The 24,698-nt window shown below is 53.3% G+C and overlaps 11 protein-coding genes across 14 annotated transcripts; 5 read left to right on the top strand and 6 right to left on the bottom strand.

Moving 5' to 3' along the window:
• Positions 1-32: 32 nt before the first annotated feature.
• On the bottom strand, positions 33-1,372 carry LOC128267138 (uncharacterized). The gene is made up of 2 exons (XM_053003926.1): positions 634-1,372; positions 33-568 (listed from the first exon to the last, which is right to left on the bottom strand). Exons 1-2 carry the CDS (start codon positions 1,370-1,372, stop codon positions 33-35), a joined length of 1,275 nt encoding a protein of 424 aa, XP_052859886.1.
• Positions 1,373-2,141: 769 nt separating this feature from the next.
• On the top strand, positions 2,142-4,504 carry LOC128267137 (uncharacterized). The gene is made up of 2 exons (XM_053003925.1): positions 2,142-3,171; positions 3,238-4,504. The coding sequence occupies exons 1-2, from the start codon at positions 2,142-2,144 to the stop codon at positions 4,419-4,421; spliced, it is 2,214 nt and encodes a 737-aa protein (XP_052859885.1). The 3' UTR covers positions 4,422-4,504.
• Positions 4,505-5,052: 548 nt separating this feature from the next.
• LOC128267136 (innexin inx2-like) lies at positions 5,053-6,422 on the bottom strand. The gene is made up of 3 exons (XM_053003924.1): positions 6,173-6,422; positions 5,869-6,060; positions 5,053-5,789 (listed from the first exon to the last, which is right to left on the bottom strand). Exons 1-3 carry the CDS (start codon positions 6,420-6,422, stop codon positions 5,053-5,055), a joined length of 1,179 nt encoding a protein of 392 aa, XP_052859884.1.
• A 675-nt stretch (positions 6,423-7,097) lies between these two features.
• On the top strand, positions 7,098-10,031 carry LOC128278006 (splicing factor 3B subunit 2). Its single transcript, XM_053016634.1, has 2 exons — positions 7,098-7,231; positions 7,313-10,031. The coding sequence occupies exons 1-2, from the start codon at positions 7,211-7,213 to the stop codon at positions 10,028-10,030; spliced, it is 2,739 nt and encodes a 912-aa protein (XP_052872594.1). The 5' UTR covers positions 7,098-7,210; the 3' UTR covers position 10,031.
• Positions 10,032-10,256: 225 nt separating this feature from the next.
• Positions 10,257-11,549, bottom strand: LOC128267869 (EARP-interacting protein homolog). The gene is made up of 3 exons (XM_053004818.1): positions 11,508-11,549; positions 10,882-11,441; positions 10,257-10,823 (listed from the first exon to the last, which is right to left on the bottom strand). The coding sequence occupies exons 1-3, from the start codon at positions 11,547-11,549 to the stop codon at positions 10,289-10,291; spliced, it is 1,137 nt and encodes a 378-aa protein (XP_052860778.1). The 3' UTR covers positions 10,257-10,288.
• Positions 11,550-12,098: 549 nt separating this feature from the next.
• LOC128277798 (ubiquitin-conjugating enzyme E2 C) lies at positions 12,099-14,791 on the bottom strand. 2 transcript variants are annotated; one of them, XR_008269407.1, is made up of 3 exons: positions 14,177-14,791; positions 12,843-13,601; positions 12,099-12,770 (listed from the first exon to the last, which is right to left on the bottom strand). XR_008269407.1 is itself a non-coding variant. In XM_053016325.1 (2 exons), exons 1-2 carry the CDS (start codon positions 14,275-14,277, stop codon positions 13,172-13,174), a joined length of 531 nt encoding a protein of 176 aa, XP_052872285.1. In that variant the 5' UTR covers positions 14,278-14,791; the 3' UTR covers positions 12,099-13,171. The 2 variants fall into 2 exon arrangements, 1 of the variants encoding a protein (XP_052872285.1); XM_053016325.1 differs by having other exon boundaries at positions 12,099-13,601.
• A 429-nt stretch (positions 14,792-15,220) lies between these two features.
• LOC128277373 (negative elongation factor E) lies at positions 15,221-16,174 on the top strand. Of its 2 annotated transcripts, XM_053015822.1 has the most exons (2): positions 15,221-15,604; positions 15,686-16,174. In XM_053015822.1, the coding sequence occupies exons 1-2, from the start codon at positions 15,229-15,231 to the stop codon at positions 16,147-16,149; spliced, it is 840 nt and encodes a 279-aa protein (XP_052871782.1). In that variant the 5' UTR covers positions 15,221-15,228; the 3' UTR covers positions 16,150-16,174. The 2 variants fall into 2 exon arrangements, with proteins under 2 accessions (XP_052871782.1, XP_052871780.1); XM_053015820.1 differs by having other exon boundaries at positions 15,221-16,174.
• Positions 16,175-16,455: 281 nt separating this feature from the next.
• Positions 16,456-17,331, top strand: LOC128277374 (kxDL motif-containing protein CG10681). The gene is made up of 2 exons (XM_053015823.1): positions 16,456-16,619; positions 16,685-17,331. The coding sequence occupies exons 1-2, from the start codon at positions 16,456-16,458 to the stop codon at positions 17,265-17,267; spliced, it is 747 nt and encodes a 248-aa protein (XP_052871783.1). The 3' UTR covers positions 17,268-17,331.
• A 430-nt stretch (positions 17,332-17,761) lies between these two features.
• Positions 17,762-21,155, top strand: LOC128267135 (NFX1-type zinc finger-containing protein 1). Its single transcript, XM_053003923.1, has 6 exons — positions 17,762-17,939; positions 18,003-18,619; positions 18,681-19,898; positions 19,969-20,616; positions 20,683-21,012; positions 21,078-21,155. Exons 1-6 carry the CDS (start codon positions 17,762-17,764, stop codon positions 21,153-21,155), a joined length of 3,069 nt encoding a protein of 1,022 aa, XP_052859883.1.
• Positions 21,156-21,194: 39 nt separating this feature from the next.
• Positions 21,195-22,552, bottom strand: LOC128278092 (natterin-4-like). Of its 2 annotated transcripts, XM_053016747.1 has the most exons (3): positions 22,426-22,528; positions 21,868-22,023; positions 21,195-21,724 (listed from the first exon to the last, which is right to left on the bottom strand). In XM_053016747.1, the coding sequence occupies exons 1-3, from the start codon at positions 22,433-22,435 to the stop codon at positions 21,294-21,296; spliced, it is 597 nt and encodes a 198-aa protein (XP_052872707.1). In that variant the 5' UTR covers positions 22,436-22,528; the 3' UTR covers positions 21,195-21,293. The 2 variants fall into 2 exon arrangements, with proteins under 2 accessions (XP_052872707.1, XP_052872708.1); XM_053016748.1 differs by lacking the exon at positions 21,868-22,023 and having other exon boundaries at positions 22,426-22,552.
• Positions 22,553-23,087: 535 nt separating this feature from the next.
• On the bottom strand, positions 23,088-23,769 carry LOC128267602 (uncharacterized). Its single transcript, XM_053004481.1, has 2 exons — positions 23,664-23,769; positions 23,088-23,590 (listed from the first exon to the last, which is right to left on the bottom strand). Exons 1-2 carry the CDS (start codon positions 23,665-23,667, stop codon positions 23,160-23,162), a joined length of 435 nt encoding a protein of 144 aa, XP_052860441.1. The 5' UTR covers positions 23,668-23,769; the 3' UTR covers positions 23,088-23,159.
• Positions 23,770-24,698: the final 929 nt, after the last annotated feature.

Here is a 24,698-nt window from a genome sequence, read left to right as displayed (position 1 = left end):
AACACTGTGTCTGTCGGTCCCCCCGGGGTACGCTACTGGCGCCGTAATTTGGTGTGGAGATTCGCCTCTCGCATATTCATCGGTGCCGCGTTGCGCCTCGGTCGTCCGGATCGATACGAACAGTCGGAGAGATTTTCGGTGGACGAGCTTTGTTCGGATTTGAACGTAAAACGGCTCTGCTGTGCGCTTTCGTCCTCCTCCAGCCGCCGGCTCTCATTTTTGATACTTTTGGTCGCCTTTGCGCGAGTCCGTTTGCTCGTGCGCCGCTGCGTGCTGGTGTTGTGTTCGACCTTTTGTTCGACGATCGATCGTTCGTGCATTTTGAGATTGTTTTGTGTGAGTGGTTGCAACACAACCATCGGCTGTGGGTGATCCAACAGGAACTTCATCCGGTAATCCGATTCAGCTTTCTGCAGCCCAGTGGAAGGTGGATCTTTCGCTACCGGAGTGCTGCAGGAAGCAACCTTCAGCATGTCGTCCGGATTGAACACGGTCATATCGTTGACGCTCGCATCGTCACGCGGTTTTAGCGTCGCCTGCAGTGTCGTATCGTTGGCCGTTTCGTCAGCTGCAAAAGAGGAAGACGTGAAAACCAACGGTCACTGGGGGTTTGGCTCGCCCGCAAATGCATACCACCATCGTTGACGTCGCAGTCCATATCGATCGCAGTGTGATCGGACTGTCGGCTCTCCTGAAGTCCGGCATACAGGCGCCGGCGCTCCTGGCTGCGCCGGCACACTTCCAACACACGGTTAGGTTCGATCGTTTCGAACGATTCATCAAAACTGTTGCTTTTGGATTTCACGTGCAACCGCTGCAACAGCGAACTGTCGGACGTGTAGTGCGCGTAAGCGGATGGTGGATCGATGCTCACATTCGTTTCGCGGCCAACGTCATCCTCCTCCTCCTCCTCCAAGGCTTCGGCAATCGTAACACTTTCTACGGCGTTCGACGGGTCGTCCGCTGGCACGCTTTCTTCGTGCTCCTCTTCCGGTATGGTGTCCACATCGCCAGCGGACGGTCTTTCCAACCGTCGCCTGTCGTACACGTACTGCGCTTGGGGTTGCCGAAACAGCTCGCTGGTTTCCGCCAGCTCGTGATTCTGATTTATTTGCTGGAAAATGCTGTCCGTTCTGTCTTGGACCGACACCATCGTTTTGGTGATCATTTTCAGCTGGTCCGTAAGTTTTCTGAGCGACTCGCGGAGAAACTTGTTCTCCTGCCGTACCTCCAGCAGGCCGGCATTCGCTTCGTTGAACCGCTCTTCCGACAGGCGGAGGTTCAGTTTGTACTGCTGGATTGCTCGGACCAGCTGCTGATTGTTGATGCGGTATGCGGCCAAAACTTTCACCTGGTCGGCCTCCGTTTCCATGTTAAAGGTTTTGTGTGTGTTTGATTCGCCTATTTCATTTGCCTTCGTTTGTCGATGTATTAAATCGGCTTTAAAAACAATTCTTCAAACGCCCGGCGAATTTCTGGCACCGCCAAACACCAAACAACTGAAAACGGTTGCTTTGATTTGGCGTCAACAGCGAACGGACAAACGTCAAATGGTCTGTCGCGGTCGGCCGGCCCTGCAGCTAGTGTGGTTCTAAACCAGCCTGAGCTTCTGCTTATTGTTTCCGCCCGCCCGCCCTTCCTAAATGGTATTTTTTATCTAATCTCGCATAACTCTTGTAGAACGTAATATTTCGAACGAAGATTACAGCTGCAACGATATGGTTTATAACATTCTACTGCATTTTTGTACTCTTTAACTGGCAACAGATACAACTCAACGCTTCAACCCACCGCTATAAACAGCACCACGGAGCCGACGATTACTGTCAAAACAGTACCGCGCGCACATGCCTTTCCGTAGGTTGCTGGAGTTCTGCAACAAATTTAAACCATTTACTTACAAAGTTCTCCAGAATTGCTTTGAGTATAGAATTACGCCGCAACATTCGACCGAGCCACGATACACACGATCGGTGAGTGACCGACTCATATATTGTTTATACAAATACAATGTTTGCGTGCTCAGCAAAAATTAACCACCATTATGTGTATGGAGCGGATCAGAATCGCTTTGACTAAACCCCGTTCCCCCCCACCGCGGCCTGGTCCCGGCTCCCTTCCTCTATTTACAGTCACAATAAATGTTGCAACAGCCTCCGGCAAGCAGTGTTAGTGTTCCTGCCAGTGATGCGGTGGTGAAGAGCAAGAAGGAGCTTCGCCAAGAGCGCAAGAAGCGCAAACTGCTCGCTCTGTCCGCCGTGATGATGTTGAACGAGCAGCAAGAAGAAGTGGGAAAACGGAACAAAGTTAACCTTGTACCAACAACGGCAAGCGACGATCGGGCAGACGCTGACGAGGGCAACGGCGGCGGCGATCAGTTGCGACAGATTTTGGCGAAAACTCGTACACCATTCGACCTCCAGACGCCGTGTCCGGCGGGGTCCGAGGAGGCAAAGCGAGTGAAAAGCGCCGATACGGACGCCACCGATAAGGAGGTGCTCGAGAGCGATAAGACACTTTCAATTGGCGCGCACGACTACCGGACCCTCAAGGCGTACGTAAACCAGAGGAAAACAATGCGCCACTCGCCACGCATTGTGCTGCGCCCCGTCGGCGAGGATGCGCTCTTGGACCGTGAACCGAACGATTGTCGGATTCCGCTGCTGCTCGACGACATCCAGGCGTTGCTGATGCAAACGTTGCTCCGCACCGATTACCTAACGCAGCCGCGTTGGGCTACGGTCCAGAAGTCCCTTCGGGTTACCCACACGGCGGTGCTGATCGTGGAGGGTTTCTCGTGCGCCGATTACGTGTCACTGCGCGAACATATGGTGGACGGTGCGCAAACGATCTTTGACGCCCAGCCGGTGCTGCAGGTCGTTTGTCCGACGTCGAGGATCGTGGACGAAGTGGCGTGCGTGCCGCTGAGTGATACCCACAAGGACATTCTCGTGGCCGAGTATGGTTCCCTCGAGGCGGCCATGCAAACCTGTAAGGACCACATGCTGATCCGGAAGAGCGTGTTCCCGAACATAGCCTCGCCGGTTCTCGGGCCGGGTGGTGCCGATTACAGTAACCTGAAGTTGCCTGCGGGCGATCGGTTTCCGCGCACGCTGTTACTTCTCTCCCCGATACAAATGATCAACGAAGGGTTTCCGCTGCCACTGACCGGTTAGTGCATCTGTCCCTCCTGTGCGACCTTTCAACTAACGTGCGTGACCCCTTGCTGCATTCCAGGAACTCTGCAGAACGTGTACAAGGACTACGTGACGACGAGCGTTGTCTACAAACCGGTCCATCCGCAGTCGCCCATGTTCGGAGTGGACTGTGAGATGTGCGGGACGGATGACGGTAGCTCTGTGCTGACGCGCATCTCGATCGTCGACGAAACGGGCACCGTGTTGTACGATAAGTTGGTGAAACCGCGCAAACGGATCGTCGACTACCGGACCCGCTTTTCGGGCATCACCGAGCAAATGCTGCACTCCGTGACGCAGCGACTCGAAGACGTGCAGCGCGATCTGCGAGCTCTGCTGCCGCCGGATGCCATTCTCGTGGGCCATTCATTGAACAGCGATCTCGATGCGATGCAAATGATACATCCGTACGTGATCGACACGAGCATCGTGTACAATTTGTCCGGCAACCCGAACCACAAATCGAAGCTTCAACTGCTAGCGAAAGTATTCCTTAAGAAAAGTATTCAATGTGACACTGCGGGGCACAATCCGGTCGAAGACTGCAGCGCCTGCATGGATCTGGTAAAGGCAAAACTGTCCCAAAGCCTGTACTGGGGTGACCGCTGGTTGCAGGACCGTCAGCACTACCACAGCATCACGCAGTCTTCGTCCACCGGCAGCAAAGTGGGCATTGCCAATCCCGAACAGTTTGAAGGGATGGTACAGAAGCAGCCACAGCAACCACAGCAGCAGCAGCAGCAGCAGCAGCAGCGGCAGGAACCAGAGTCGGAACTGCAGAAGCAAATCACCTCGACGCTGTTTGCGCATGCGAAAAAGCGCAACAAGCGATCGACGATCGTTACCAACAGTGGCGAGCTGAAGCACTTCGAGGCCTACTTTGGGGTTGCGCTACAAAACGGGGTTGCTGCGTCGGCCGCTACCACCAAACAGCAACAGCTGTCATTCATTCGAGAGGACACCGGTGATAAAACGGTCAACAAGTTGGCCGCCGATTGTTTGCAGTACGATTTTAACCTCGGATACGTTAAACTTCCGGAAAAGGCGGACGGCGCTAATAAAATCGGTACGGCAAAGCAGATCGACGGGTGGATTCGCACACTGTACGACGCACTGTCTCTCAACGGGTTGCTGATGGTGGTACTGGTGGGACACGAGCCCACTGGAATAGACGCGCCTACACACCGCATGGCGGTGGCCATGGTGAAAACGAAAGTACATTAATGGGGGTGGGAATAACCGCCGAGGCACCAAAATCTGAACCTACGCTACGTTTAAGAAGTGAATGATGAAATAAAGACACGAAGTCGGGAATAATTTTGTTACAAACATGGTAAGGTATATTTTCGTGTAAAGTCCCTTCGATGACACATGCATTTATAACATTAGCTTTATTGAAAAAAACAAAAGTAATGTGATGGAAAAATCGACGCACAAATGTGCAAAAAGAAGGAATGATTCTCCAAGGATCACTAGATCCTTGTCCCTGTGTTTTCACGCTGTCGTTCGCCGATGCGTTTAATCCAAACATACTCTGCTGCTCCCTTAGTAGTTCTTTTCGGTATTTGTGCGGATTTTATCGTTGCGGTTGGTTCTTGTTCGAGTCCTGAGCCCGTGCGCGGCAACCGACCAGCCGCGTGGGGAACGATGTTCAACTTCGTTCTCGTCCGCGTAGAGAGGCACTTGTAAAGATAAGATAAATCTTACCGTTGCTTATCGTAAATATCACGCATCATGAACCTATGGCTCAACGCGGAAGTTGGTTACATTCTATCGACAATATTTTGAAAGAGAGAGAAAGGAAGAAATGTTTAGTTAAAATGCTATCCAATGGATGCCCCTCCGCTGCACGCCTTCACACATCAAGGTCATCATCATCATCGATGATGTCATTCAGATCGTCGGGGAAAGAATCGGTCTTCGGTGATTTCGGCTTCTGGTACGTGTGGTGCTCATTGTCACGGGCATTCATCTTCGCGATGGTGAAGATTATTTCGCGGCCGACGAGTGGATTTAGATTGCAGCACAGCTGATACAGTAGATACCACTTGCCGATGCCTTGCCCGTCCAGGGCACCGGTAACATGGGTCATGCGTATCGGATGCACGGTCGAGTAAAGCAGCTTCTCGCGCATACTGCTGCAGCACACCAACAGGCACCAGTACAGCAGATTGATGATCGATATGACGCCCAGCAAAATGAACCAGACCCACAGGAACGCGAAAATCTTCTCGTTCAGCACGTTCAGCGCCAGCAGACAGAGTGCGTCGCGGTTCTGGGCCGACCCGCTCGGTCCCACAAAGTGGAAGTCACACTTGGCCAGCTTTGGAAACACCTGCGAGTTGTAACGGTTCCAAGAGGGCATATCGAACGACAGCAGTGCCTTCACGGCCGGACTGTAGTTCATCCAAAAGCCGGAAAAGATCATGTTCATGATGAGGATGCAGAGCAGCACGTTGACAAAATTCAGCACCATGCAGAAGCAGTAGCGCTGGACATACTTCCGGAACGAATGGTTGCACTCGCGCGCAAAGTAACGGATCAGTTTCTTCTTGTTCGAGAGTCTCACTTTGTCCGGCACAATCGGTGTCGCTGGTGGGAGGAAAAAGAAAGAAAAACGACATAGATGAGGAAACGCCCTGGATGTCGCCCATGCCAGCTCCGAACATACTTAGCCCTTCGCACAGCGACTCCAGTCGTCGGCCTTCCCAGATCTTCCACAGGACGTTGGGTACGCTGAATAGGCAGGCCTGAAACGCCAGTATAAACACGACCCACTGGTAGTACTTCTGGTACGATCGTTCGTGCTCCGGAATGTGGCCCAGTTTGGCACCAATCTTCACAATATTCGTACCCTCCAGCACTGTTGGTGTCCGCGGGAGCCCCCCCGGGTGTGGTGACGCATGGAAGAAGAATAACCTCACTTTTTATTACCCACCAACCACCGGTTGATTCCCCCAAACGGAAGCGCATACCAAAGTCGGGGTCCTTGCTGATGTACGTTCCCATGATCCAGCAGAACTCGTTCATCGTCGAAGCGGACAAATCCCCCGGGCCGGTAACACAGTCGATCGGGCTGCCAAAGTATTGGCGCATCGAGAGCAGCAGTGTCGCAACCACCAGCAGATACACGGTTCCGCGGCAATGCAGACGCCACACGAAGTCGGTCGTATTGATCGCCTTAATTTGCAGCATGCCCCGTAGGACTCCAGCTAGTTCCATCATTTTGTTAGGCCAAAAACTATGCACGACTTACACGGATTATTTCAACTATCGGAATGTAACGCGCAGAAAGTACGGCACCGGTCTACACGGAATTGTACTGCGCCGTTGGTTAAGAACGGCGCCGTGTCTAGCGTCAAAACGACCGTTGGACGAGAACAAAAGATGGATTCTTCTGCTGAAGAGTAAAAGTGTAGTGGTAGAGAGCGAAATGTGTCTCAGCGTCCAATCACGGGCCAGGAAAGCTCCCCAGATGCCCAGCTGCCCAGCAGCACACGCCGATACCCGATACCCCCGCAACAAAAGAAATAAAATTTCTCTTATTCGTAGTATTCGTTCCGGTCTTCGTTTCCGTTGGAGCAAGCGGCGAAGATCCAGCAGCCCTTCGCTTAGGGCCCATCTTGAAAATTAATCTCTTTTCTACTTTCCAACATTTTTGCAGAAAGTGAGCATAATTTTCCGCATTCCATTTAAAGTGCATTTTTTCGGCCCAGCATTCGCCAGTAATTTCCACGGTAACGTAAATATTGGTCTCCATTCGAACGGAGACACAACGACTCGTTCCCAAAGGGTCGCCGGTCGGTGTGTGCACTTGAACGAAGCCCCATCGCTTTGACACCTCCGGGACACGGTAAACGTCAGACGCGTAAAATCACAAACAACTTCAGGAGCTGCTTGGATTCGTTCGGTCGATAAAAATTGTCGCTGGCGGTGTGTGTTGTTGGGAATCGTGCAAAAAGTGTGTTCCGGCACGGCAACATTCCGCTTCAATTCCGGCACCCGACCCGACAATGGACCTAGACAACCTAGAGGTAAGTGTGCCGCACCAGATTCACCCGGGGACGGCGAACGCTAATTTTCCCGTTTCGGGTTTTGTTCCGTCCGCTGCGCAGCAAACAAATGGCGGATCAGCGCTTGTGCCGCCACCTCCAATGCCACCGTCGGAGATGCTGCTGAGTGGACTACTGCCGGACTCGGGCGATGGGGACGGTGAGCGGTGGGAGGAAAACGATGAACAGGACGGTGATGAGGTGGGATTGGAATCACCACCGGAACACCCGCAGCTACTGTTACTGGAGGATGATGAACCGTCGGCGCCACTGCTGGCACCACCATCGGTGCCACCGTCGCTGATGTCACTCAAGCTGGACCACCCGGAGGAGGGCATGAAAAAGCCTTCGGAACTCGTGCTACCGAAAGCACTCGAAGACGTACTGGCACTTCAAACGATCCGAACGCAGGAACTGGGTGGCGATGAGGATTCACGTGGAACACACGGCACCGGTGGTGGCGGTGGCACAGTGGCCGGCAGTCAGGCACCCATGATGAGCGCGTACCTCGAGGCGGACGGTATCGATTCGGAGGACGATATGGGCAACGATCCGCTGATGGCGGCGATGGGTGACGAGGGAGCAGATTACGATGATCAGGCTCCGGGTGGGGTAAAAGTGGTGGACAAACAGGACAAGAACCGACGGAAGAAGAAACGGAAGAAGGAGAATCGAAAAGCACGCCGTGAGCAGATGGCCAAAGCGCATGAACAGCGCGTACAGACACCGGCACCGGCACCGGCACCGCCACCACCGAGTGGAGCCGATCACCTTTCGGCCACTCACGACACAGACCCCGAGGAGGACGGTGAGGCGGAAACAAAAGCATCGGACGATGGGGTCGCTGCACCGGAAAGCGATGGAGAGGAAGTGTCGAAACAGACGAACGGCGGGGACGAACCGAACGGAGAGCACCACTCGGCGGAGGATCGAAACGGAGAGGATCACGACGACGACGACGACGGCGGTGGCGAAGGTGCTGACCAAAGGAACACTCCGAACGGTAAGGCCGATGTCCCCAGAGTGTCCACCCGGAAGAAGAAAGCGATCACAAAGAAGGCGAAGGTCCCGGCAGCCACGGCGGCCAAAGACAACAGCGGGCCCTCGGTGGACGATGTGGAGATCGAGTACGTGCCGGAGAAGCTGACGATCGCCGAACTGGCCCCGATGTATCGGCAGTTTTATCGTGTGTTTGAGATCTTCAAACTGGACACCAAATCACGGGACGCGCTCCGGGCCGGGGCCGACGAGCTGGAGAAGGAGAAGGCGGCCGCGGACAAGAAAGCGGCGGCGGCGATGGGCGGCGTCGGTGACGGCGACAAGCTGGACGACGATGACGACGATCTGGGCGATCGGGACGAGAAGGACGACAAGGAGAAGATCTCGAAGCGCAAGCTCAAGAAGCTGACCCGGCTCAGTGTGGCCGAACTGAAGCAGCTCGTGTCGCGCCCGGACGTGGTCGAGATGCACGACGTGACGGCCCGCGATCCGAAGCTGCTGGTGCAGCTAAAGAGCCACCGGAACACGGTGCAGGTGCCGCGCCATTGGTGCTTCAAGCGCAAGTACCTGCAGGGCAAGCGGGGCATCGAGAAGCCACCGTTCGATCTGCCGGCCTTCATCAAGAAGACCGGCATCATGGAGATGCGGGCCTCGCTGCAGGAGAAGGACGAAGCGAAGACGCTGAAGGCGAAGATGCGCGAACGGGCACGGCCCAAGATGGGCAAGATCGACATCGACTACCAGAAGCTGCACGACGCGTTCTTCAAGTGGCAAACGAAGCCCCGCATGACGATCCACGGCGATCTGTACTACGAGGGCAAGGAGTTTGAGACGCGCCTGAAGGAGAAGAAACCGGGTGACCTGTCGGAGGAACTGCGCATCGCGCTCGGCATGCCGATCGGACCGGCCTGCCACAAGATCCCACCACCGTGGCTGATTGCCCAGCAGCGCTACGGGCCACCACCGAGCTACCCGAACCTGAAGATCCCGGGCCTGAATGCACCCATTCCGGAGGGTTGCTCCTTCGGGTATCACGCCGGTGGCTGGGGTAAGCCACCGGTGGACGAGAGCGGTAAGCCACTGTACGGCGACGTGTTCGGGATGGCCGGTGACGGTGAGGGCGGTATGGGCGAGGAGGAGATCGATCGGACCGTCTGGGGTGAGCTGGAGTCGGAATCGGAAGAATCGTCCGAGGAGGAAGAGGACGAGGGCGAAGATTTGGCGGCCCAACCGGACGAGAGTGGGTTGGTGACGCCGGCCGAGGGACTCGTGACACCGTCCGGACTGACCAGCGGAGTGCCGGCGGGCATGGAAACGCCCGACACGATCGAGCTGCGCAAGAAGAAGATCGAGAGCGAAATGGAGGACAACGAGACGCCGGTTCTGTACCACGTGTTGCCGGAGAAGCGCAACGAGCGCATCGGCGGTGCGATGATGGCCTCGACCCACGTGTACGACATCGGAGCGGCCGGTGGTGGTGGTGGTCCCGGTGGACCACCGGGTGTACCACCGCCAGGGGCCCGTCGCGGTGGCGGCGGCGGCGGTGTCGATCGGGAAGGTATGGTCGAACTGGCGCTCGATCCCTCCGAGCTGGACATGGACAACGAGGCGATGGCGCAGCGCTACGAGCAGCAGATGCGCGAACAGCAAAGCCACCTGCAGAAGGAGGACCTTTCGGATATGCTGGCCGAGCATGTGGCTCGGCAAAAGTCCAAACGAAAACGGCAGCAAACGGACACGACCAGCAAGCAGTCGAAAAAGTACAAGGAGTTCAAGTTCTAAGAGGTCCCCCCGAGAGGGTTCCCTGCGTCCTACTTTCCCCCGGTTCTTTTTTTTTATTCTGCGTCCGATCCGGTGGCGCCGATTATTTAGCCCAATAAAAATGTGAGCAAAAGCGCGGTATGTACCAAATAGCCCGCCCCGAAACCATGCGATCGCAGTATGCGCGAAAGAAAGTAGCAGAGCGACGAAGTGACGTACAGAGTATCGTAGCAACCATTGGAAACGAGTTTATGGAATGCGCTTTATTTTCAGTCGGGCCTACAATAGTATCTGGTACTTGTACTGCTTCGGTACCTTCGAGATGATCATCCGGCCGTCGTAGCTGAGCGACGCAAACATCCACGGATCGGCCGTGCTCCACTCGACACCGTACACCGAGTCCTCGTGCTGATCGAACGTGTGCAGCAGTCCGTCGGCCAGGTGCTCCTTCAGATCGCCACCGTCGCCCGGTTCTGCGGGGTCCCCGCTGGTCCCACTGCCACCACCTTCCAGTGCCTCGGAACTAACGCTACCGGCGCACGTCAGCAGCACCTTGCCATCGCTGCCACTCGACAGCAGCAGCTGATCGTGGTACGTATTGAAGCGCACGCTCCAGATCCAATGATGGTGGTCATTGCGCGCAAATACGTGTTCCTTGGTGTTCCGGAAGTCCCAAACCTTCAGCACCCCATCATCACCGCCCGTCACGATGTGGCACTGCTTGTTGGGATTGCAGTCCAGGTCCCTCACCAGCTGGCTATGGGCTTCTTCGATGCTCCAAACGCAGTGATTCGGATCCCGTACATCGTAGGACCTGCGGGGAGTTAAAATTAGGACCTGTCCGCTGGGAAGTGACCCATCCATACCCGTACCTTACGCTACAATCGTGCAGAGCGATGAACTGGTTGCCCTGGTGAAAGTGTGACCACCGGCCGGTGGTGAACTTTGGCACACTCTTCGCACTGATCTCCGCGGCCACCCGTGTCACGGCTTCGCTCCGGCTAAACAGCACAATCTTCCCATCCACCACGCACGCCAGCTGATTGGCATCGCTCGGGTGGAACTCCGTCGTCCGTATCTCGCTCCCGTAGCCCTCCGTGGCCAGCTGCTCCACGCTGGCGAACGTCAGAAACTCCTGCTCGGGGTCTTTCGATTCCAGCGATTCCGGCAGCCGGAGGAGTGCGGTTTGCATCACGATCTGTGTGCCACCCTTCAGCACACTGTAGCAGCTGGCCAGCAGCCGTGGGTCGTGGGCGCTTGCCGTCAGCTTCCACACTTCGCCCAGGGGGTGCGCGAAAATGTGCGGATGGAGCGCCGAACTGTCCTCGTTGAGATCGACAACGTGCAGTTGATTGTTCGGCTTGAGACTTTGTGTGGCCACGAAAAACCGTACATCGTTGCTTTCCGCTTGCTGCGATGCGAGTGCCCGGGCCTGCAATTCGGTTCGGGGAGTGGGTTAACGGTGGGGCCGGTCTAGGAGCATTGTTGCCGCGGTTACCTGAAACTCCAACCCGTACACCAGCGAATTGTTTTCCTCCATATCGCGCGTTCGGCCGGCCTGCTTCGATTCGGTTCTGTTTACGTTTCTTTGCTTTTACGTGACGTTCGTGTTGACGGGCGCGCTGGAAGGCCCTTCGGAAACATTTCAGGCATGAAAAAATAAAATATGTCGTCTAAAACGAATTATGAAATAAGAAAACTATGTAAACACCCTCCAAATGTTCGCCCAAAGGTATGAAAATGAAAGAAAAAATGTCCATCAAATGCGGAAAAGAAAATTAAAAAATCGAATTTTTCGATTCCCGAGAAAATTTTTCGCTTTTTGGCGAACTCGCCGGGGCCCAAATTCTACCAGGGGAACATACCAGCTCAGAAGGTAGCAAGATTTCGGCAAACCGGTTCGAAAATTGCATACATGTCGGCGTTTGAATTAATATTCTGTTATATGCTCGAAAATTGCATACCTTCCGGCGTTTCAGTTTAGCAAAGATACAAACCTGTCAGACAGTAAGTAAGAGAACGACAAATGACAGCCACAATGTTTATTTTGTTGTTTTTATTACTGTTTTCAACTGCAAAAGATGCCCAACAGACAGTCATTTGCCGCTAGGGGTTCGGGGGGTGGTTGCAATCAACGAACACATCATTATAGCTTTACTAATACACAGTACACAGAGTTACGATAAATAAATAGAGTCTCGCTGCGTGCGCATTACTAGCTTGCCCTGGGCGCGTTTTCCATCCGTCGCCGATGTAAGGCCAGTCCGGCCCTAAAATACCCTACCTTCCAACCGAGATTGCCATAGTGTAGTAGACACGCTAGAATGAAATATTGTATTTTGTGTTCGGCACACCCATGTTAACGTACTATATTCTATCGTTTAGCTTGGAATCATACGAAATCGGTCAAGGTGATTGGTTCCGTTTGCAAGGGGGAAACAACATAATCCGTGACGTAGCCATTTTGTAGCCTTTCCCTAGCCCCGAACAAAACAAAAACCACAGAAACACAAGCGTGGTCCACTGAGGTAAAACTAAAACAGAAGAAACGGCAACAGATTACACCAAATAGTTACAAAAACGTGCGCATACAATCTTCGGAAAGAAAAGAGATAATAAATTTTGCTCAAATGTAAAAAAAACATGTAGAATTTTTAGGTTCAATCCATCGGCGGGCACAATTATTCGAGAGTCGTTTCAAGATCACGTGCGTCCGTCCGCCCGTTCTGTGATCAGATCATTATGCGTCAATCGGCCCCGCCTGTTGAGAAGGGGACAGAGGTTGTTTCTACTCGCGCCATTTAAAACCAAAGAAACGGGAAAAATCACATACAAATTCTTGCTTTCCCGAGCTCAGCTGCGTAGCGAGTGCCTTCGTCGTCTTCCATCTTCCGACCGGTTCCGAGTGAGACGATCTTGTTTTTTGTTTTGTACAACTGTGCACAGCTTTTTCGCGAAAGTGCCGGAAAGAGGACAGAGTGTGTGTGCGGGGCGGAGTGCGGACAGTAGAACGAAGGCTGGTTTGTTTGTTGCTGTGACCGGGCGGGGGCTGATTGACTGACTATTCTGCTATCCTTAAATTGATCTACTACGAGTGAGCTGAGGGGATGGTGTGATGGTCGCGGGGGGCGAGGAACTAGGGACGGTGAGGTGGTGGTGGGCTTAAGAATCCTTGTTCTTCTCGTAAAAATCGTCCAGATACTTTTTGTACTCGGCCTGGTTCGGCCACAGCTGCGACGCCTGCGAGTTGAGCGGGCTATCGTTGTTCGGCTCGCCCAGGAGCGACTGGATCGAGAGCAGGATCGTCCGTACGTCGTACAGGGCGGACCACTTGTCCTTCAGGATGTCAAGGCAGATCGAGCCGCTGAGGTCGACGTTCGGGTGGAAGCAGGGCGTGAGGAACTTCACGTTCGGCGCCGAGTACGGGTAGGAGTTGGGAAACTCTAGCAGCAGCTTGTACTTCTGCCCTTTGTACACCGTGTCGTCCGGGCCGCTGATTGTGCCGATCCATTTGAAAAAGTTTTCACCCTCCGGAAAGGCGGATATCGACTTTTCCGAGGACAGCATCAGAGCCATCAGTTCCTTCTGGAGCCTGCGAAAAAACAAAAGAGCGAACCGAAAACATTAGCCAAATCATTCAATCGATCGTGCACATTCCAGTTTCACTGTGACGTGATCTTCCCAACTCAGGAACGCATCGGAAGGTCACTGAACTCCACCACGCATTGCGATTGTCATTGTCAAAACATAGCATGCCGTGCTTTTGTCTTCAATCACGATCGATCTATTGCGGAAGTGTTTTGAAATCCATCACGAAGGACTCCACAAAGCAGGCGTCCAAAAATAGCAGGCGCGGTGACCAGAAACCGTTACCAGCGATTTGAAAACAGTTACAAGAATGTGCGGCGCCCGTAACGCCATGACTCCACCGCCGCCAGTAACGACAAGCGCGGAGAGGCGTTAGTGTCGGGCAAAGAGGGGAAGGGTGCAGAGCATTCATCCTAACCTCTTCCGCTAAGCAACGCACACCCATCATCATCACACACTGCTGACGACTGGAGTGGCCCCTTGAGTAGGGAAAACAGGAAAATGGAGGTCGCCCGTTGGGACGGACGGTGAAAAATGTCTCCCTTGCCCCACCTGGTGGTCCAGAAACGCTTCTTTTACCTTTTGCTAACTGCATGATTGTTGTTGTTTATCAGCGTCTCGTCGTTCTGTTTCGATGGGTTGGATGACTGGGCGCGTTCCGGGTTAATATTTTGGGCCATTCTCGCTACGTTCGGTGTTCGGTGCGATCTAGCGTCACAAAACTTCCCCACTGCTTGCTTGGACTAGCGTTTGGACCAGCGGTCGCCACGACGCTTCTCACACACACACACACACGCGCGCACGCACAGTCCGCGATGCACTTCTGCTTCTGCCCGCGATAATTACCCGCTAGCTCTACCGCGGGTTCTGGTTCGGTAGCACTCGGAACTTTCTAATCGCCTGCCGTCAGGTAGAACGAGCCACTTTCTCTGTGGTGCTACACACACCCTTTTGTGCTGCCGAGCGGCTGTAGTAAAAGGAACGCGCACCCGTTTCGTGCCCAATGGCGAATGGAATCGAAATGACACAGCAACCTGGCAGACAGAGGCGCACGTTCTGCTCGCTGATGAGTTTCGTCGGAAACGGCACGTTTACTTTGATGCGCGCGTGAAACACAAGCAACAAGATTGCTGCGGTTTTACACTTTCATCCAGTTTACACTTTTACACATTCTTCGACGAAACCCTTTCGAGTAGACTTTGCCTGTTCTGCGGGTAGCGTTTCTCAATTGATGCCACTTGAAGGCGTTACTCGCGGTGTTTAGAGTTGGTAGTTTAAGGATCAAACAGATTTCCCATCGGCAGTAAATCGCACGGTTCAAACAGATTTTGCTACTAGCGGGCAGTCAAAGAGTTGAACGAACAAACTTTCGTCAATATCTCGTAATGGTTTTACCGCACAAACAATGAGTTACGAAATAAAATGAGAGCAATCTTTCAAAAATGTCCGTTACGCTGGAAGCAACCCAGCGTTACCATTCGTGCAGGGCCTTTTCGATTGTCAAAATAACATCGTACTGTCAGTCCCGGTAACGCGTAACGTATTGTTGTAACGCAGTTTAGTTTACATTAAGTTGATCGTGCCGTATTTTCCCTTCAAAAGCATTTAAAATACAGTCCAAGTTTCTCCAAATGGTGTACATCCATTTTCCATCCAACCAGACGGAGGAAGAGTTGATGCTGCAGGCCAAGTACGCAAAGTTGCGGAAGAAGAAAAAGGCGCTCCAGGCCCTGAAGGCACCGAAGCAGGAGCCGGAAAAGCATTTGCTACCGAAGAGGCCTGCCGATGCCCGCGATGCACGGGAAGTGGCCCGTAAGCTGCTGAAAAGCGGAGCCATTCAGGCGATACAAAAGCCGCAACCCAAGCAGGACAGTTCCTTCAAGCGACCGAAAGGGCTGGAAAAAAAGCGCACCCAATCGGAGCTCGGGACCAGCACGAGCCAGTACCAGTCCTTCGGTTCGTCCACAGAGTACGATAACACCAGTGCCGTATCGGCGACTGCGGCGAGTCCTTCCGCTGTCCGAGATCCGCCACCACCAGTCGGCGCTTCGTCGGCTGCCGCCGTTGACCGACCCACGAGCCCGGTAGAAACGAACCGTGCGCAGAATCTTTACCAACAATTCGCGAACGAACGCGAGAAGGACGAGCAGAGTGCGGACAAGTCCAAATCCGCCGATGGAGCTAAAGAAAAACCGCGCTCCGGTAACACGGTGTACGTGTCGGGCAACAAGGTAACGGAGGACTTTCTGAAGAAGCATTTTAGCGACTATGGAGAGATACTGAACATTTCGATGGAAATCGAAAAAGGTCGCGGATTCATCACGTTCGCCACGACCGAGTGTGCCGACAAGGCGATCGCCGAGCTGCACTCGAAGACGGTCGGCGGAATCCAGTTGCAGGTCCAGTTGGCCCGTCGTCAGCCGCAAATTAATCCCATCAACGACGCGGGGTCATCCGCGGTTTGGTCCGCGCTGGCCACCAACCGGTCACAGAAAGGCAAGCACAAGGATAACCGGGAACTGGTTTGCTACGATCATGATGACATATTTTAGGGAACGTGATTTGATGAACATTAATTTGCGGATGAACACTTTATACTATGTATAAATGATTTAATAAAATGTTGCCAGGGGCAAACGAAAGCCATTACTGTGCGTTGCCTTTCTTTGAGTTCGAAAACGAAATTATAAACGTTTCACCATTATGCCCGGTGAAAAAGATGAACATATAGAACATCAACTCCAAGGCAACCCCATTTTGACAGATGGTTGTTTACTATTTACAAAAAAGTTTTGCTTGGGTCAGCTGTTTGTTGTTTTTTCGCCAACACTTTATCGAACTCTTTGTGCGAAAAAAAGATGAATTCGGAAATGAGCAGCAGCATGCATTCCGGGCGTCCGGAAAGTGAATTCAGCATCGAGTGCTTTCAAAACTACACCGCTCCGGAAGTGTTTGTACAAGGCTTGGCCGGGCTGGTCAACCAGACGGATGTGGAAGTGATGATACGGGCGCAAAAGCAAATGTAAGTTAATTCTGGTGCCAAGAGTCCAAACTGAAACCTCACACAGCGTACCGTATCATTTCCAGGTTGCAGCGCTTCGAGAAAACGAATGAAATGCTCATAAACTGCAATTCGCTCAGCAACAGCCGGCTGAAGATAGCGGCGGACGATTTTAAGAAACACACGAAGCTGTTGCACGACATGAAAAAGGACTTGGACTACATCTTCCGGAAGATACGTACGATCAAGACGAAAATCGGAAACCAGTACCCGGCGGCGTATGCCGAGGCGGAAGCCAAGGCGAAGCCGATCAGTTTCGACGAGGAGGATGAAATCGATACGGCCAGCCGGGCGGAAACCCTCGATGAGCGGCCGCCTGGCGGTGGTGGTGCCGCGTCCTCCACTTCGACGCCAGCCAAAGCATCGGGCAGCAAACGGGATCGGAACGGGCCACCGGGACCGGATGTTAAGGAGCGCCAACAGCTGTCGGCCAGTGGAAGCAGAGAAAACTCCACCGTCGGGTACGTGAAAATGGAGCAGAGCCCGGAGAACCGAAAAACCGGCGGTGGCTCGAGTGGCGAACAGAAACGGCGATCTTTCCGTTCGGCGCAGAGCAGCTCGACGGACAATTCGAACGATTCATCCGATGGCACTTCCGACACGGGCTGAAAAGCGTTGCTCCCCACCCGTTACTCCGATCTCAGCCGTCGTCATCCGACGGACATGAAGAACGTTACCATTTAGTCTCTTAATGGCCATACAAAGTTTTAGTTAGTTGTGTTAGTCATAAGAAGTTTACCGGTTGCTGGCTATTCGTTTCCACTAACTAAAGTAACTACAAAAAAATAAAGCTTTAATATGTTCATACTTATAATTTAAAACTATCGAGACCCGTTCAGAAATAAAGGTGTCAAACCCAAATAAAAATACACTGAAAATGAAACATTATTGCATTGTTTAATGACGAAGCCTCAAAAACATCCATTTTAAAATCGACGGACGAAACCAACGAATGTACCGTCATAAACGTAGCAACGCCGTTGGTAAGACAAAGACTACTAGACGCAAGAAAACAATAACAAACACCAAACGTCCCGAAAATAAACTGTCTTTGGCTCCACTGTGTCTGTTCCGGTACCCCCTCGCGAAGTGACCGCGATTCCATGTCAAGTGGTTCGAAGCAGGTCGAAGACGAGGACGATGATTGGTTCGACAAGGATGAAGACGATTTCGTTGTGGCAGGAGGAACGGGCAAACCGAACTGTTCCGACGAAGCCGGCGGCTCAGACCGGGCCGCTTCCGTAGCAGATCTGCTGGACAATTTGAAGATTTTCTCTGAAGGTAATGGTCAATCTAATGGAAGAGTTGCCTATGCTCACAGTGTCCTTTGGTTCGTTTGCGTAGATTATGACGGAAACTACGTTGATCCGACGAAGAACGCCGGATCACAGAAGGCTGGCGCTACGTTCGCGCTTGGCCGGAACGCAGCGACAAAGTACGTGCAAACCATTCCCTATACGAAGTTGATGAACATCGTGGAATACGATGCGCTCAGCCTGCTGGCCGATGTGTACGTCCAACGGGAGGAGTTTGTGGCCACCTTGACGAAGAAAACGTACGGTGCCGAGCTGCTGCTGGTACTGATGCGAATTATGATCAAACTCAGCACTCTGCCGATGTACGAAACGATCCGTCACTTTTACGCGATCCTCCTCGGGCAGGACCACTTTTGGGAGCAGCTGGCCCGGTTCCTCGAGCAGTCTCCGGAGGTGGAGAAACGGAAGAAGAAAAAGAAAACCAGCATCGTGCGGCCAACAGTCGCGCGGACCGAGATGGTCGATGTGTTGCTGAAACTGTTGACCCAAGCCAAGCTGCACGTCGCTCTCGGTGGAACCGTTACGCGGTTTTGTCGCAAACTGAAGCAACTCGTGCCGGACATGGACACTGCTCACCGGGAGCTTCTGGCAGCCCTAACCTCCTGTGCCGTTCCTGTGGATGGTGGGACAACGGATACGATCAGTGTAAGAGAGAGGCTGCCTAACAGCCTCAGCAGCAAGCTACTGAACTCCATTTGCCTTTTAGATCTACCCATCGATCAAGGATATCAACCAGGAGGAAGGGCCCGCCCTGAATCTGGAGCGAAACATCGTCAAGGGACGGTTCCAAAGCGTGGATCACTACCTGGAGGTGCACTTGAACCTTCTGAAGGAAGACTTTATGATTCCACTGCGCGTCGGTCTCGGTCAGTACCGGGCGTTTGTCGCAAAGCATGGCATCGATGAGACGTTCGCGAACGAAAGCATTCGCGTGCACTATCCCGTCAAACTGCTGCTTCCGTCGCGGATCAGCCGCCGCACACAGAAGGAGCAACTGATCGTGGTCGATCTGGATCCGGCCAGGCGGGGCTTTGCGAATGTTTCCGCTCGGTACACCCGGCTCGATCTGTCAGCGTCCAAGCGGCTACTGCACGGATCGTTGCTACTGTTTAGTAGTGGGCCAACATTGACCGATCTGATCGTGGCGATCGTTAGCCACCGTGATAATGCTGATCTGAAGAATGGTTTCATTAACGTGGAGATCATTCGCATCGAATGGGGAAACGGGGCATCGGGGTGCGAAGTGTTCAATCGGCCGCTGCTGATGGTGGAGAGTGAAATCTTTTTCGAACCATATCACCAGGTTTTTAACGCATTGCGCCGACTTCGGGCCGACAGTTTCCCGTTGAAGTCGTACATCGTGGATGTGGAACAACCGACGCACTGCTTGCCAGCGTACGCCACCAGCCAAACCGGCGCTCACTTCTTTCGGTACGCCGGCGTAGAGTTTGACCTGAAGCAACCGGAAGGTTGGCCGATGGAGACGCTTGCCGGTGCCATCGGGTTGAACGATTCACAGTACGAGGCCTACCGGATGGCTCTGACCAATCGGTTCGCGCTGATTCAGGGACCACCGGGAACGGGTAAAACATTTATTGGGCTGAAGCTGGTCGAAACGCTGCTCGCCAATACCGATCGGCAGCTGGTGCTGATTTGCGTCACGAACCATGCGCTCGATCAGTTTCTGTGCGGAGTGATACGGCATACGGAGAGTGTGGTGCGAATGGGCAATCAGTCGAAACACGCACTGTTGGACGCGTACAACGTGAAGCAGCTGAACGAGGATCAACCGATCGACAAGTGGCTGCGGATCGGATACTACAACACCAAGCAGGAGTATCTGAAGTTGCTCGAGCAGTTTGAAGAGCTGCAGAGTCAGCAACCGGATTCGAATGATCTCAACAAAGCGCTAATGGAGTGTATGGTAAGACCAACGGGGGCACGATCGGGGCACGATCGGTTCATTCATCGGCGTTCCCCCCTCCAAACCGTAGGATCAATTGCAGCAGGTTTCTCGACGTCTCAACGAGCTGAGTCAGCTAAGCAGCCTGAAGGCAATCCGGGACATTCGCGTGATCGGTATGACGACGACATTTGCAGCCCGCAATCGGGTGCTGCTCGAGCTGCTCCGCTCTCCGATAGTGATCATCGAGGAGGCAGCCGAAGTGCTCGAAGCACACATTGTGGCCTCGCTAACGAAGCACACACAGCACTGCATCCTCATCGGGGACCACAAACAACTGCGGCCAACGACCAGCACATACGTTATGTCCGCTCGCTACAAACTCGATCTATCGCTGTTCGAACGAATGATCAACAATCGGTTCAGTGTGGCCACCATGACGCTGCAGCATCGAATGCGCCCGGAACTGGCGAACCTTCTGCGACCCACCATCTACCGAGTGCTGGAGGATGCGGAACCGGTCACCCTGTATCCCCCGATCGTGGGTATGCGGCAAAGTTTGTACTTCCTAACGCACACCTTCCCCGAGGAGGGTGGCGATGAGAAATCGAAACGGAACACGTTCGAGTGTAGGTTTGTGCTGGCGCTCTGTGAGTACATTCTCGCCCAAGGACCCTACGTGGCCGAAGACATCACCATCTTGACGGCGTACAACGGCCAGATGCTCCAGCTGGTTACGGTGAGTCTCTGTCAACCGTCAGCAAATAGCGAACCTGAATCTCAATACCGAGTGTGCCCTTTTTAGGAACGTAAAGCTCGGCCAGCACTCCACGGTGTACGGATTGCCGTGATCGACAGCTTTCAGGGCGAAGAAAGTAGGATCGTGTTGCTTTCGCTGGTGCGCAGCAGCAGCAGCAGTCATCCGGGCTCCGATACGATAGGGTTCCTGGCGCACGAGAATCGTATCAGCGTGGCGCTTTCCCGAGCGAGGGAAGGATTGTACATCGTGGGCAACATGTCGCTGCTTGCCGGCTGTTCCCGCAAGTGGGCCGCAATAGAGCGGATACTACGCGATCAAACAGCTATCGGCCAATCGATGCCACTACAGTGTGCCGAACATGGAACCGTTGTGGAGGTAAGCAATCATCGAGAAACCGATCGAGACCATCGGGTTATCGGGGTTTGTGCGTTCCTTTGCAGGTGAAGCACCCGGAAGAGCTGGAACAGCTGAACCGCGATCGCAGATGTGCGTGCAGCTTATCAGTCATCGGCCCTTGAGGAACTCGAAGAACGAGACAAAAATTTATTGAACCCCGTTTCAAATGAATCCATTCGATTTATGTAGAATAAAGTGCAAAGTAAGCATTCCGACCGGCAAAATCGCGTTTTATAATTTCGGTCCACCGGCCTCCGGGTTTATCTGACACACAGCACCTCGTAGTCGGGCATACTGAGCTCGGCGCCGTCGAACGGAATGTAGCAGCACCCGTGCGACGGATGTACCTTGCCGGGTGTCTGCGCACCATTGTGGATGGCTCGGCCCATGTACAGTGGTTCTCCGTCGGCCGTGGCACCAATCTTGACGGCCGTTTCCGGTACTGCACCGCCCGACGAAAACTCCCAAACGAATGCTCCGTAGCGAAGCACTTCAAAGTCCTCTTTCAGAATCTCCTCACCGCCGTGGCAGATGAAGGACAGATTTTTGGTCGGAATCACCTTCGCTGGGACCAGGTCGCCCTCGTGAAAGGCACGCCCGACGTAGATCACCTCCCCGTTCGTGTCGATCCCGGCGCGGACCATGTTCGGTGGGAACGGTCCATTGATGTTACAGTACTGCCAGCAGCCGGCTGAAAGAGGGGAGATCCGGTTAAAGGGCTTTCCGGGACCAACTTGGAGCGACGCGCCCCCCGCACCAGTCAGTTAGTATTGGGTAACGGTTAGTCGATTAGTTGCGGAGAAAAGGGACAGTTAGACCACAAAGCATGCATACCAAGTTCGTTCGTCACCCGACCGAAGCCCGGCCTCCCGGCGGCGGTCGGCGGTGCCGATTGGGGAAAGGAACTTGACGGAGGTGGTTCAGTGCGATCGTACGATAAGTCGGACGGATTACTCAAATAATCGGGACGGAAACCGTAGCGGGGATAACCTACGGAAAGGGGCGTACGGTTAAAATGAACGAACTCGGGGTGTGCTCTCCTGCGGGACAGAGATCTTTATCAGCGTTTATCTGTCCGGGCGGCGGCTTATAATGTTTGCAAATCCTTCTCCGGAGGAAAAGATTACGCGGTATTTGCGGTACAAGACAGGTCACCATTAGAGGCCAATTGCGCAACATTCTCGAACGGTTAAGTGGAGAAAACGGTTAAGAAAGAACTAGTTTTACTCCGCTTTGGCCAGCGACCGATCGAGTTCATTGTCACACACGACACGCGGAGCGATTGTTTCGCATTTACCGTACGTCGTACTAATATTGTATCAACTGTTCAAATAAAGCAGCCCCTCGACGGATGAGTGTGGCCGGAACGCCGGGAACGATACAAAAACTCACCTCCGCTCATGATGACGAATGCGATGCTCTCCGCGAAACAACAGCAAACACAGGGACAGGACGTTGGACGTGGAAGCTAGCTAGACGATACACCGGATCGAATGGTTGACACCAACTGGGGCCGTTTGTGGGACATTTTTCAAAATTTATTCACCAGCAAAGTGGCGCCACAGAGGTGCATCGTTGGTGTGGTCGTATGATAAGTGTCCCAAAAGATAACGTGATGCAATGGTGTGTCTGCGGGGCGCGTATCTTCACCATGACCAAGACACTCCAGTGGAGGCCTCTTGATGCTACACTGAGATCTTGAGAAGTTAAACACACCGCAAAGCAACGCCACTGCATAGATAATCCTTTTTTTTGAAATCAGAATCGCATAATGTAGATTAAAATTATCTATTTCCAAAAGATACCGTGCACACACCTGTATGTGCAGGTTTTTTTTGTGGCCATTTACATAAAGATAAAAATTCGTAACACGCCGACCACCGCGCCTTGCAACAGTGCGGCACATTTTATCGGGCAGGTCACTCCGGGTGCAAACTTTATCAAGCGTTCGAAGAAACAAAAGCCATCAGTCACGCCGATAACGAGTCGAAAGAGCCGACTTTGCCGGCCGGTGGCCGGACGTTGCCGAATCAATCAAAGACGGAGAAATCGTTTGTGATAAAATGGTCAATATGATTGCATGCAACGCTTCGTAAGAAATGTATTTTCCGTCTTTGGGACGCTTTTTACCGTTCACACAACACTTCGTACGTGTGCACGGGCACCTCGGCCCCGCCGTACGCGATGTAGATACAGTTGTGCGAGCATTGCACCTTGCCGACGGTCTGCGAGCCCTCGTGGTAGGCGCGCCCGATGTACAGTGGTTCACCGTCGGCCGTACGGCCACCGAGCAGCGCACCCATCGGCACCTGGCCGGCCGTGCACGTGTCCCAGATCAGTTGCTTCTGCACCAGCACCTCCACCTGGTCGACGAACGTTTCTTGGCCACCGTACGGTACGTAGGCGGCATTCTTATCCGGCATCACCTTGGCCGGCAGCAGATCACCGGCGTGGTGGGCGCGGCCCACGAAAATCTGACACCCGTCACTGTCCTGGCCGCCGGGCACCATGTGCGGTGGATACGGACCGTGTACCCCGACCGATACCCAGTTGGTTGCTGTTGTCCCCGGGGGGGCGAAGAGAAGTTAAAAAGGTGTCCCAAAGTCCCGGTGGCTCCTTACGCTCCTTACCCATTTTGCTGCGCTCTGTGTTAGGTGGTGAGTTGGATCGTGCGCCTTTACTGCTTGCCGGTTCGTAGGGAAGTGCACCGAAGAGATGTGGAATGTGTTCTCGCACACCTTTGCTATCGTACGTCGTTCACGTCCCGCGCCTTATCGTTATCGCCACCTGTGTGTTAGTCACTTGTGAGGCAGACATTCAGCCCAACACAGCCGCCGTTTGCTGGTGACTCACTCGGATGCTTATCTGTGTCAACGATTCAACGGGAACCACGGTGCACTTCCGGTTCAAAAAGGGCACACTTGAACAGAACGAGAACGGTCGGCCATGCCGCAATTCAGGCAATTCAGTTTTCCATTCTGTTTTATTATCCCTAGTTATGTTTGAAACTGCGATCCGACCACAGCGATCGCGCTCTATTCTCGTGCGTCGAGCTCCTCTTCCGGTCGAGTGTTCCGATAGACATCATTCCGACGGAACTGGTGTCCGGCTCGTGTAATGTATTAGAATCAATAGCACATGTATATAGGGTGTCGATCTTTGTACGATGATGCCGTAGAGAGGGTGCCGCAGGTTTTGTTCATCATCACTGGCTGCGTCCACCTCACGAAAACCCTAGCCGCCTCCCGTCACTGGGGTCGGTTCTTCGAAAGATAATCAGTTGTTCTCTGTTGGTGTCCCCTCCTGTTAAGCATATTGACGACGAAATAGTAGTATCGGTTGACGTTATCTGTTATGATTCTACGGTCATTACGAGCGTCCACTTAGTTCCTTCTTAGTCCCCTCTCTCCCTAGTCTGTTCCGTTTGGCGTATGGTATATATATAGAATATATATTTATATATATTATAAAGCACACTAACTAGTCCCTTTCTATGCCACCGTCCAGTTCTTTCTTCTTGTGAGATGGTGAGATGTGCTACGGTTAAAGAATCGGCGAATGTCGACTCGCTCTCTCTCGACAGCCCGCCCGAAGAAGGTGAAGGCGCGGAAGCGTTCGTTTTACGTCATTAAATTTGCCCACTACCCTGTGGCCACATCATCAAC

Source organism: Anopheles cruzii, chromosome 2, assembly GCF_943734635.1.
Source record: "Anopheles cruzii chromosome 2, idAnoCruzAS_RS32_06, whole genome shotgun sequence".
NCBI classification, from domain to species: Eukaryota; Metazoa; Arthropoda; class Insecta; order Diptera; family Culicidae; genus Anopheles; species Anopheles cruzii.
The sequence above is the reverse complement of the archived record's forward strand: the minus strand, read 5'-3'. Positions and strand labels throughout refer to the sequence as shown.

What these genes read in the sequence shown, in the direction of transcription:
- LOC128267138 (XM_053003926.1), bottom strand. Translation starts at nt 1,372, where the DNA reads ATGGAAACGGAGGCCGACCAGGTGAAAGTTTTGGCCGCATACCGCATC. An exon ending in CTGCGACGTCAACGATGGTG is followed by an intron (nt 569 to 633) that starts GTATGCATTTGC and finishes CCTCTTTTGCAG; the next exon opens with CTGACGAAACGGCCAACGAT.
- LOC128267137 (XM_053003925.1), top strand. Translation starts at nt 2,142, where the DNA reads ATGTTGCAACAGCCTCCGGCAAGCAGTGTTAGTGTTCCTGCCAGTGAT. An exon ending in GTTTCCGCTGCCACTGACCG is followed by an intron (nt 3,172 to 3,237) that starts GTTAGTGCATCT and finishes GCTGCATTCCAG; the next exon opens with GAACTCTGCAGAACGTGTAC.
- LOC128267136 (XM_053003924.1), bottom strand. Translation starts at nt 6,422, where the DNA reads ATGATGGAACTAGCTGGAGTCCTACGGGGCATGCTGCAAATTAAGGCG. An exon ending in CAGCAAGGACCCCGACTTTG is followed by an intron (nt 6,061 to 6,172) that starts GTATGCGCTTCC and finishes GGACACCAACAG; the next exon opens with TGCTGGAGGGTACGAATATT. An exon ending in GTCGCTGTGCGAAGGGCTAA is followed by an intron (nt 5,790 to 5,868) that starts GTATGTTCGGAG and finishes TCCTCCCACCAG; the next exon opens with CGACACCGATTGTGCCGGAC.
- LOC128278006 (XM_053016634.1), top strand. Translation starts at nt 7,211, where the DNA reads ATGGACCTAGACAACCTAGAG. An exon ending in TGGACCTAGACAACCTAGAG is followed by an intron (nt 7,232 to 7,312) that starts GTAAGTGTGCCG and finishes TCCGCTGCGCAG; the next exon opens with CAAACAAATGGCGGATCAGC.
- LOC128267869 (XM_053004818.1), bottom strand. Translation starts at nt 11,549, where the DNA reads ATGGAGGAAAACAATTCGCTGGTGTACGGGTTGGAGTTTCAG. An exon ending in TGTACGGGTTGGAGTTTCAG is followed by an intron (nt 11,442 to 11,507) that starts GTAACCGCGGCA and finishes ACCGAATTGCAG; the next exon opens with GCCCGGGCACTCGCATCGCA. An exon ending in CTGCACGATTGTAGCGTAAG is followed by an intron (nt 10,824 to 10,881) that starts GTACGGGTATGG and finishes AACTCCCCGCAG; the next exon opens with GTCCTACGATGTACGGGATC.
- LOC128277798 (XM_053016325.1), bottom strand. Translation starts at nt 14,277, where the DNA reads ATGGCCCAAAATATTAACCCGGAACGCGCCCAGTCATCCAACCCATCG. An exon ending in AATCATGCAGTTAGCAAAAG is followed by an intron (nt 13,602 to 14,176) that starts GTAAAAGAAGCG and finishes GTTTTTTCGCAG; the next exon opens with GCTCCAGAAGGAACTGATGG.
- LOC128277373 (XM_053015820.1), top strand. Translation starts at nt 15,229, where the DNA reads ATGGTGTACATCCATTTTCCATCCAACCAGACGGAGGAAGAGTTGATG.
- LOC128277374 (XM_053015823.1), top strand. Translation starts at nt 16,456, where the DNA reads ATGAATTCGGAAATGAGCAGCAGCATGCATTCCGGGCGTCCGGAAAGT. An exon ending in ATACGGGCGCAAAAGCAAAT is followed by an intron (nt 16,620 to 16,684) that starts GTAAGTTAATTC and finishes TATCATTTCCAG; the next exon opens with GTTGCAGCGCTTCGAGAAAA.
- LOC128267135 (XM_053003923.1), top strand. Translation starts at nt 17,762, where the DNA reads ATGTCAAGTGGTTCGAAGCAGGTCGAAGACGAGGACGATGATTGGTTC. An exon ending in GGACAACGGATACGATCAGT is followed by an intron (nt 18,620 to 18,680) that starts GTAAGAGAGAGG and finishes TTTGCCTTTTAG; the next exon opens with ATCTACCCATCGATCAAGGA. An exon ending in AAGCGCTAATGGAGTGTATG is followed by an intron (nt 19,899 to 19,968) that starts GTAAGACCAACG and finishes TCCAAACCGTAG; the next exon opens with GATCAATTGCAGCAGGTTTC.
- LOC128278092 (XM_053016747.1), bottom strand. An exon ending in TCGGGTGACGAACGAACTTG is followed by an intron (nt 21,725 to 21,867) that starts GTATGCATGCTT and finishes CCCCTCTTTCAG; the next exon opens with CCGGCTGCTGGCAGTACTGT.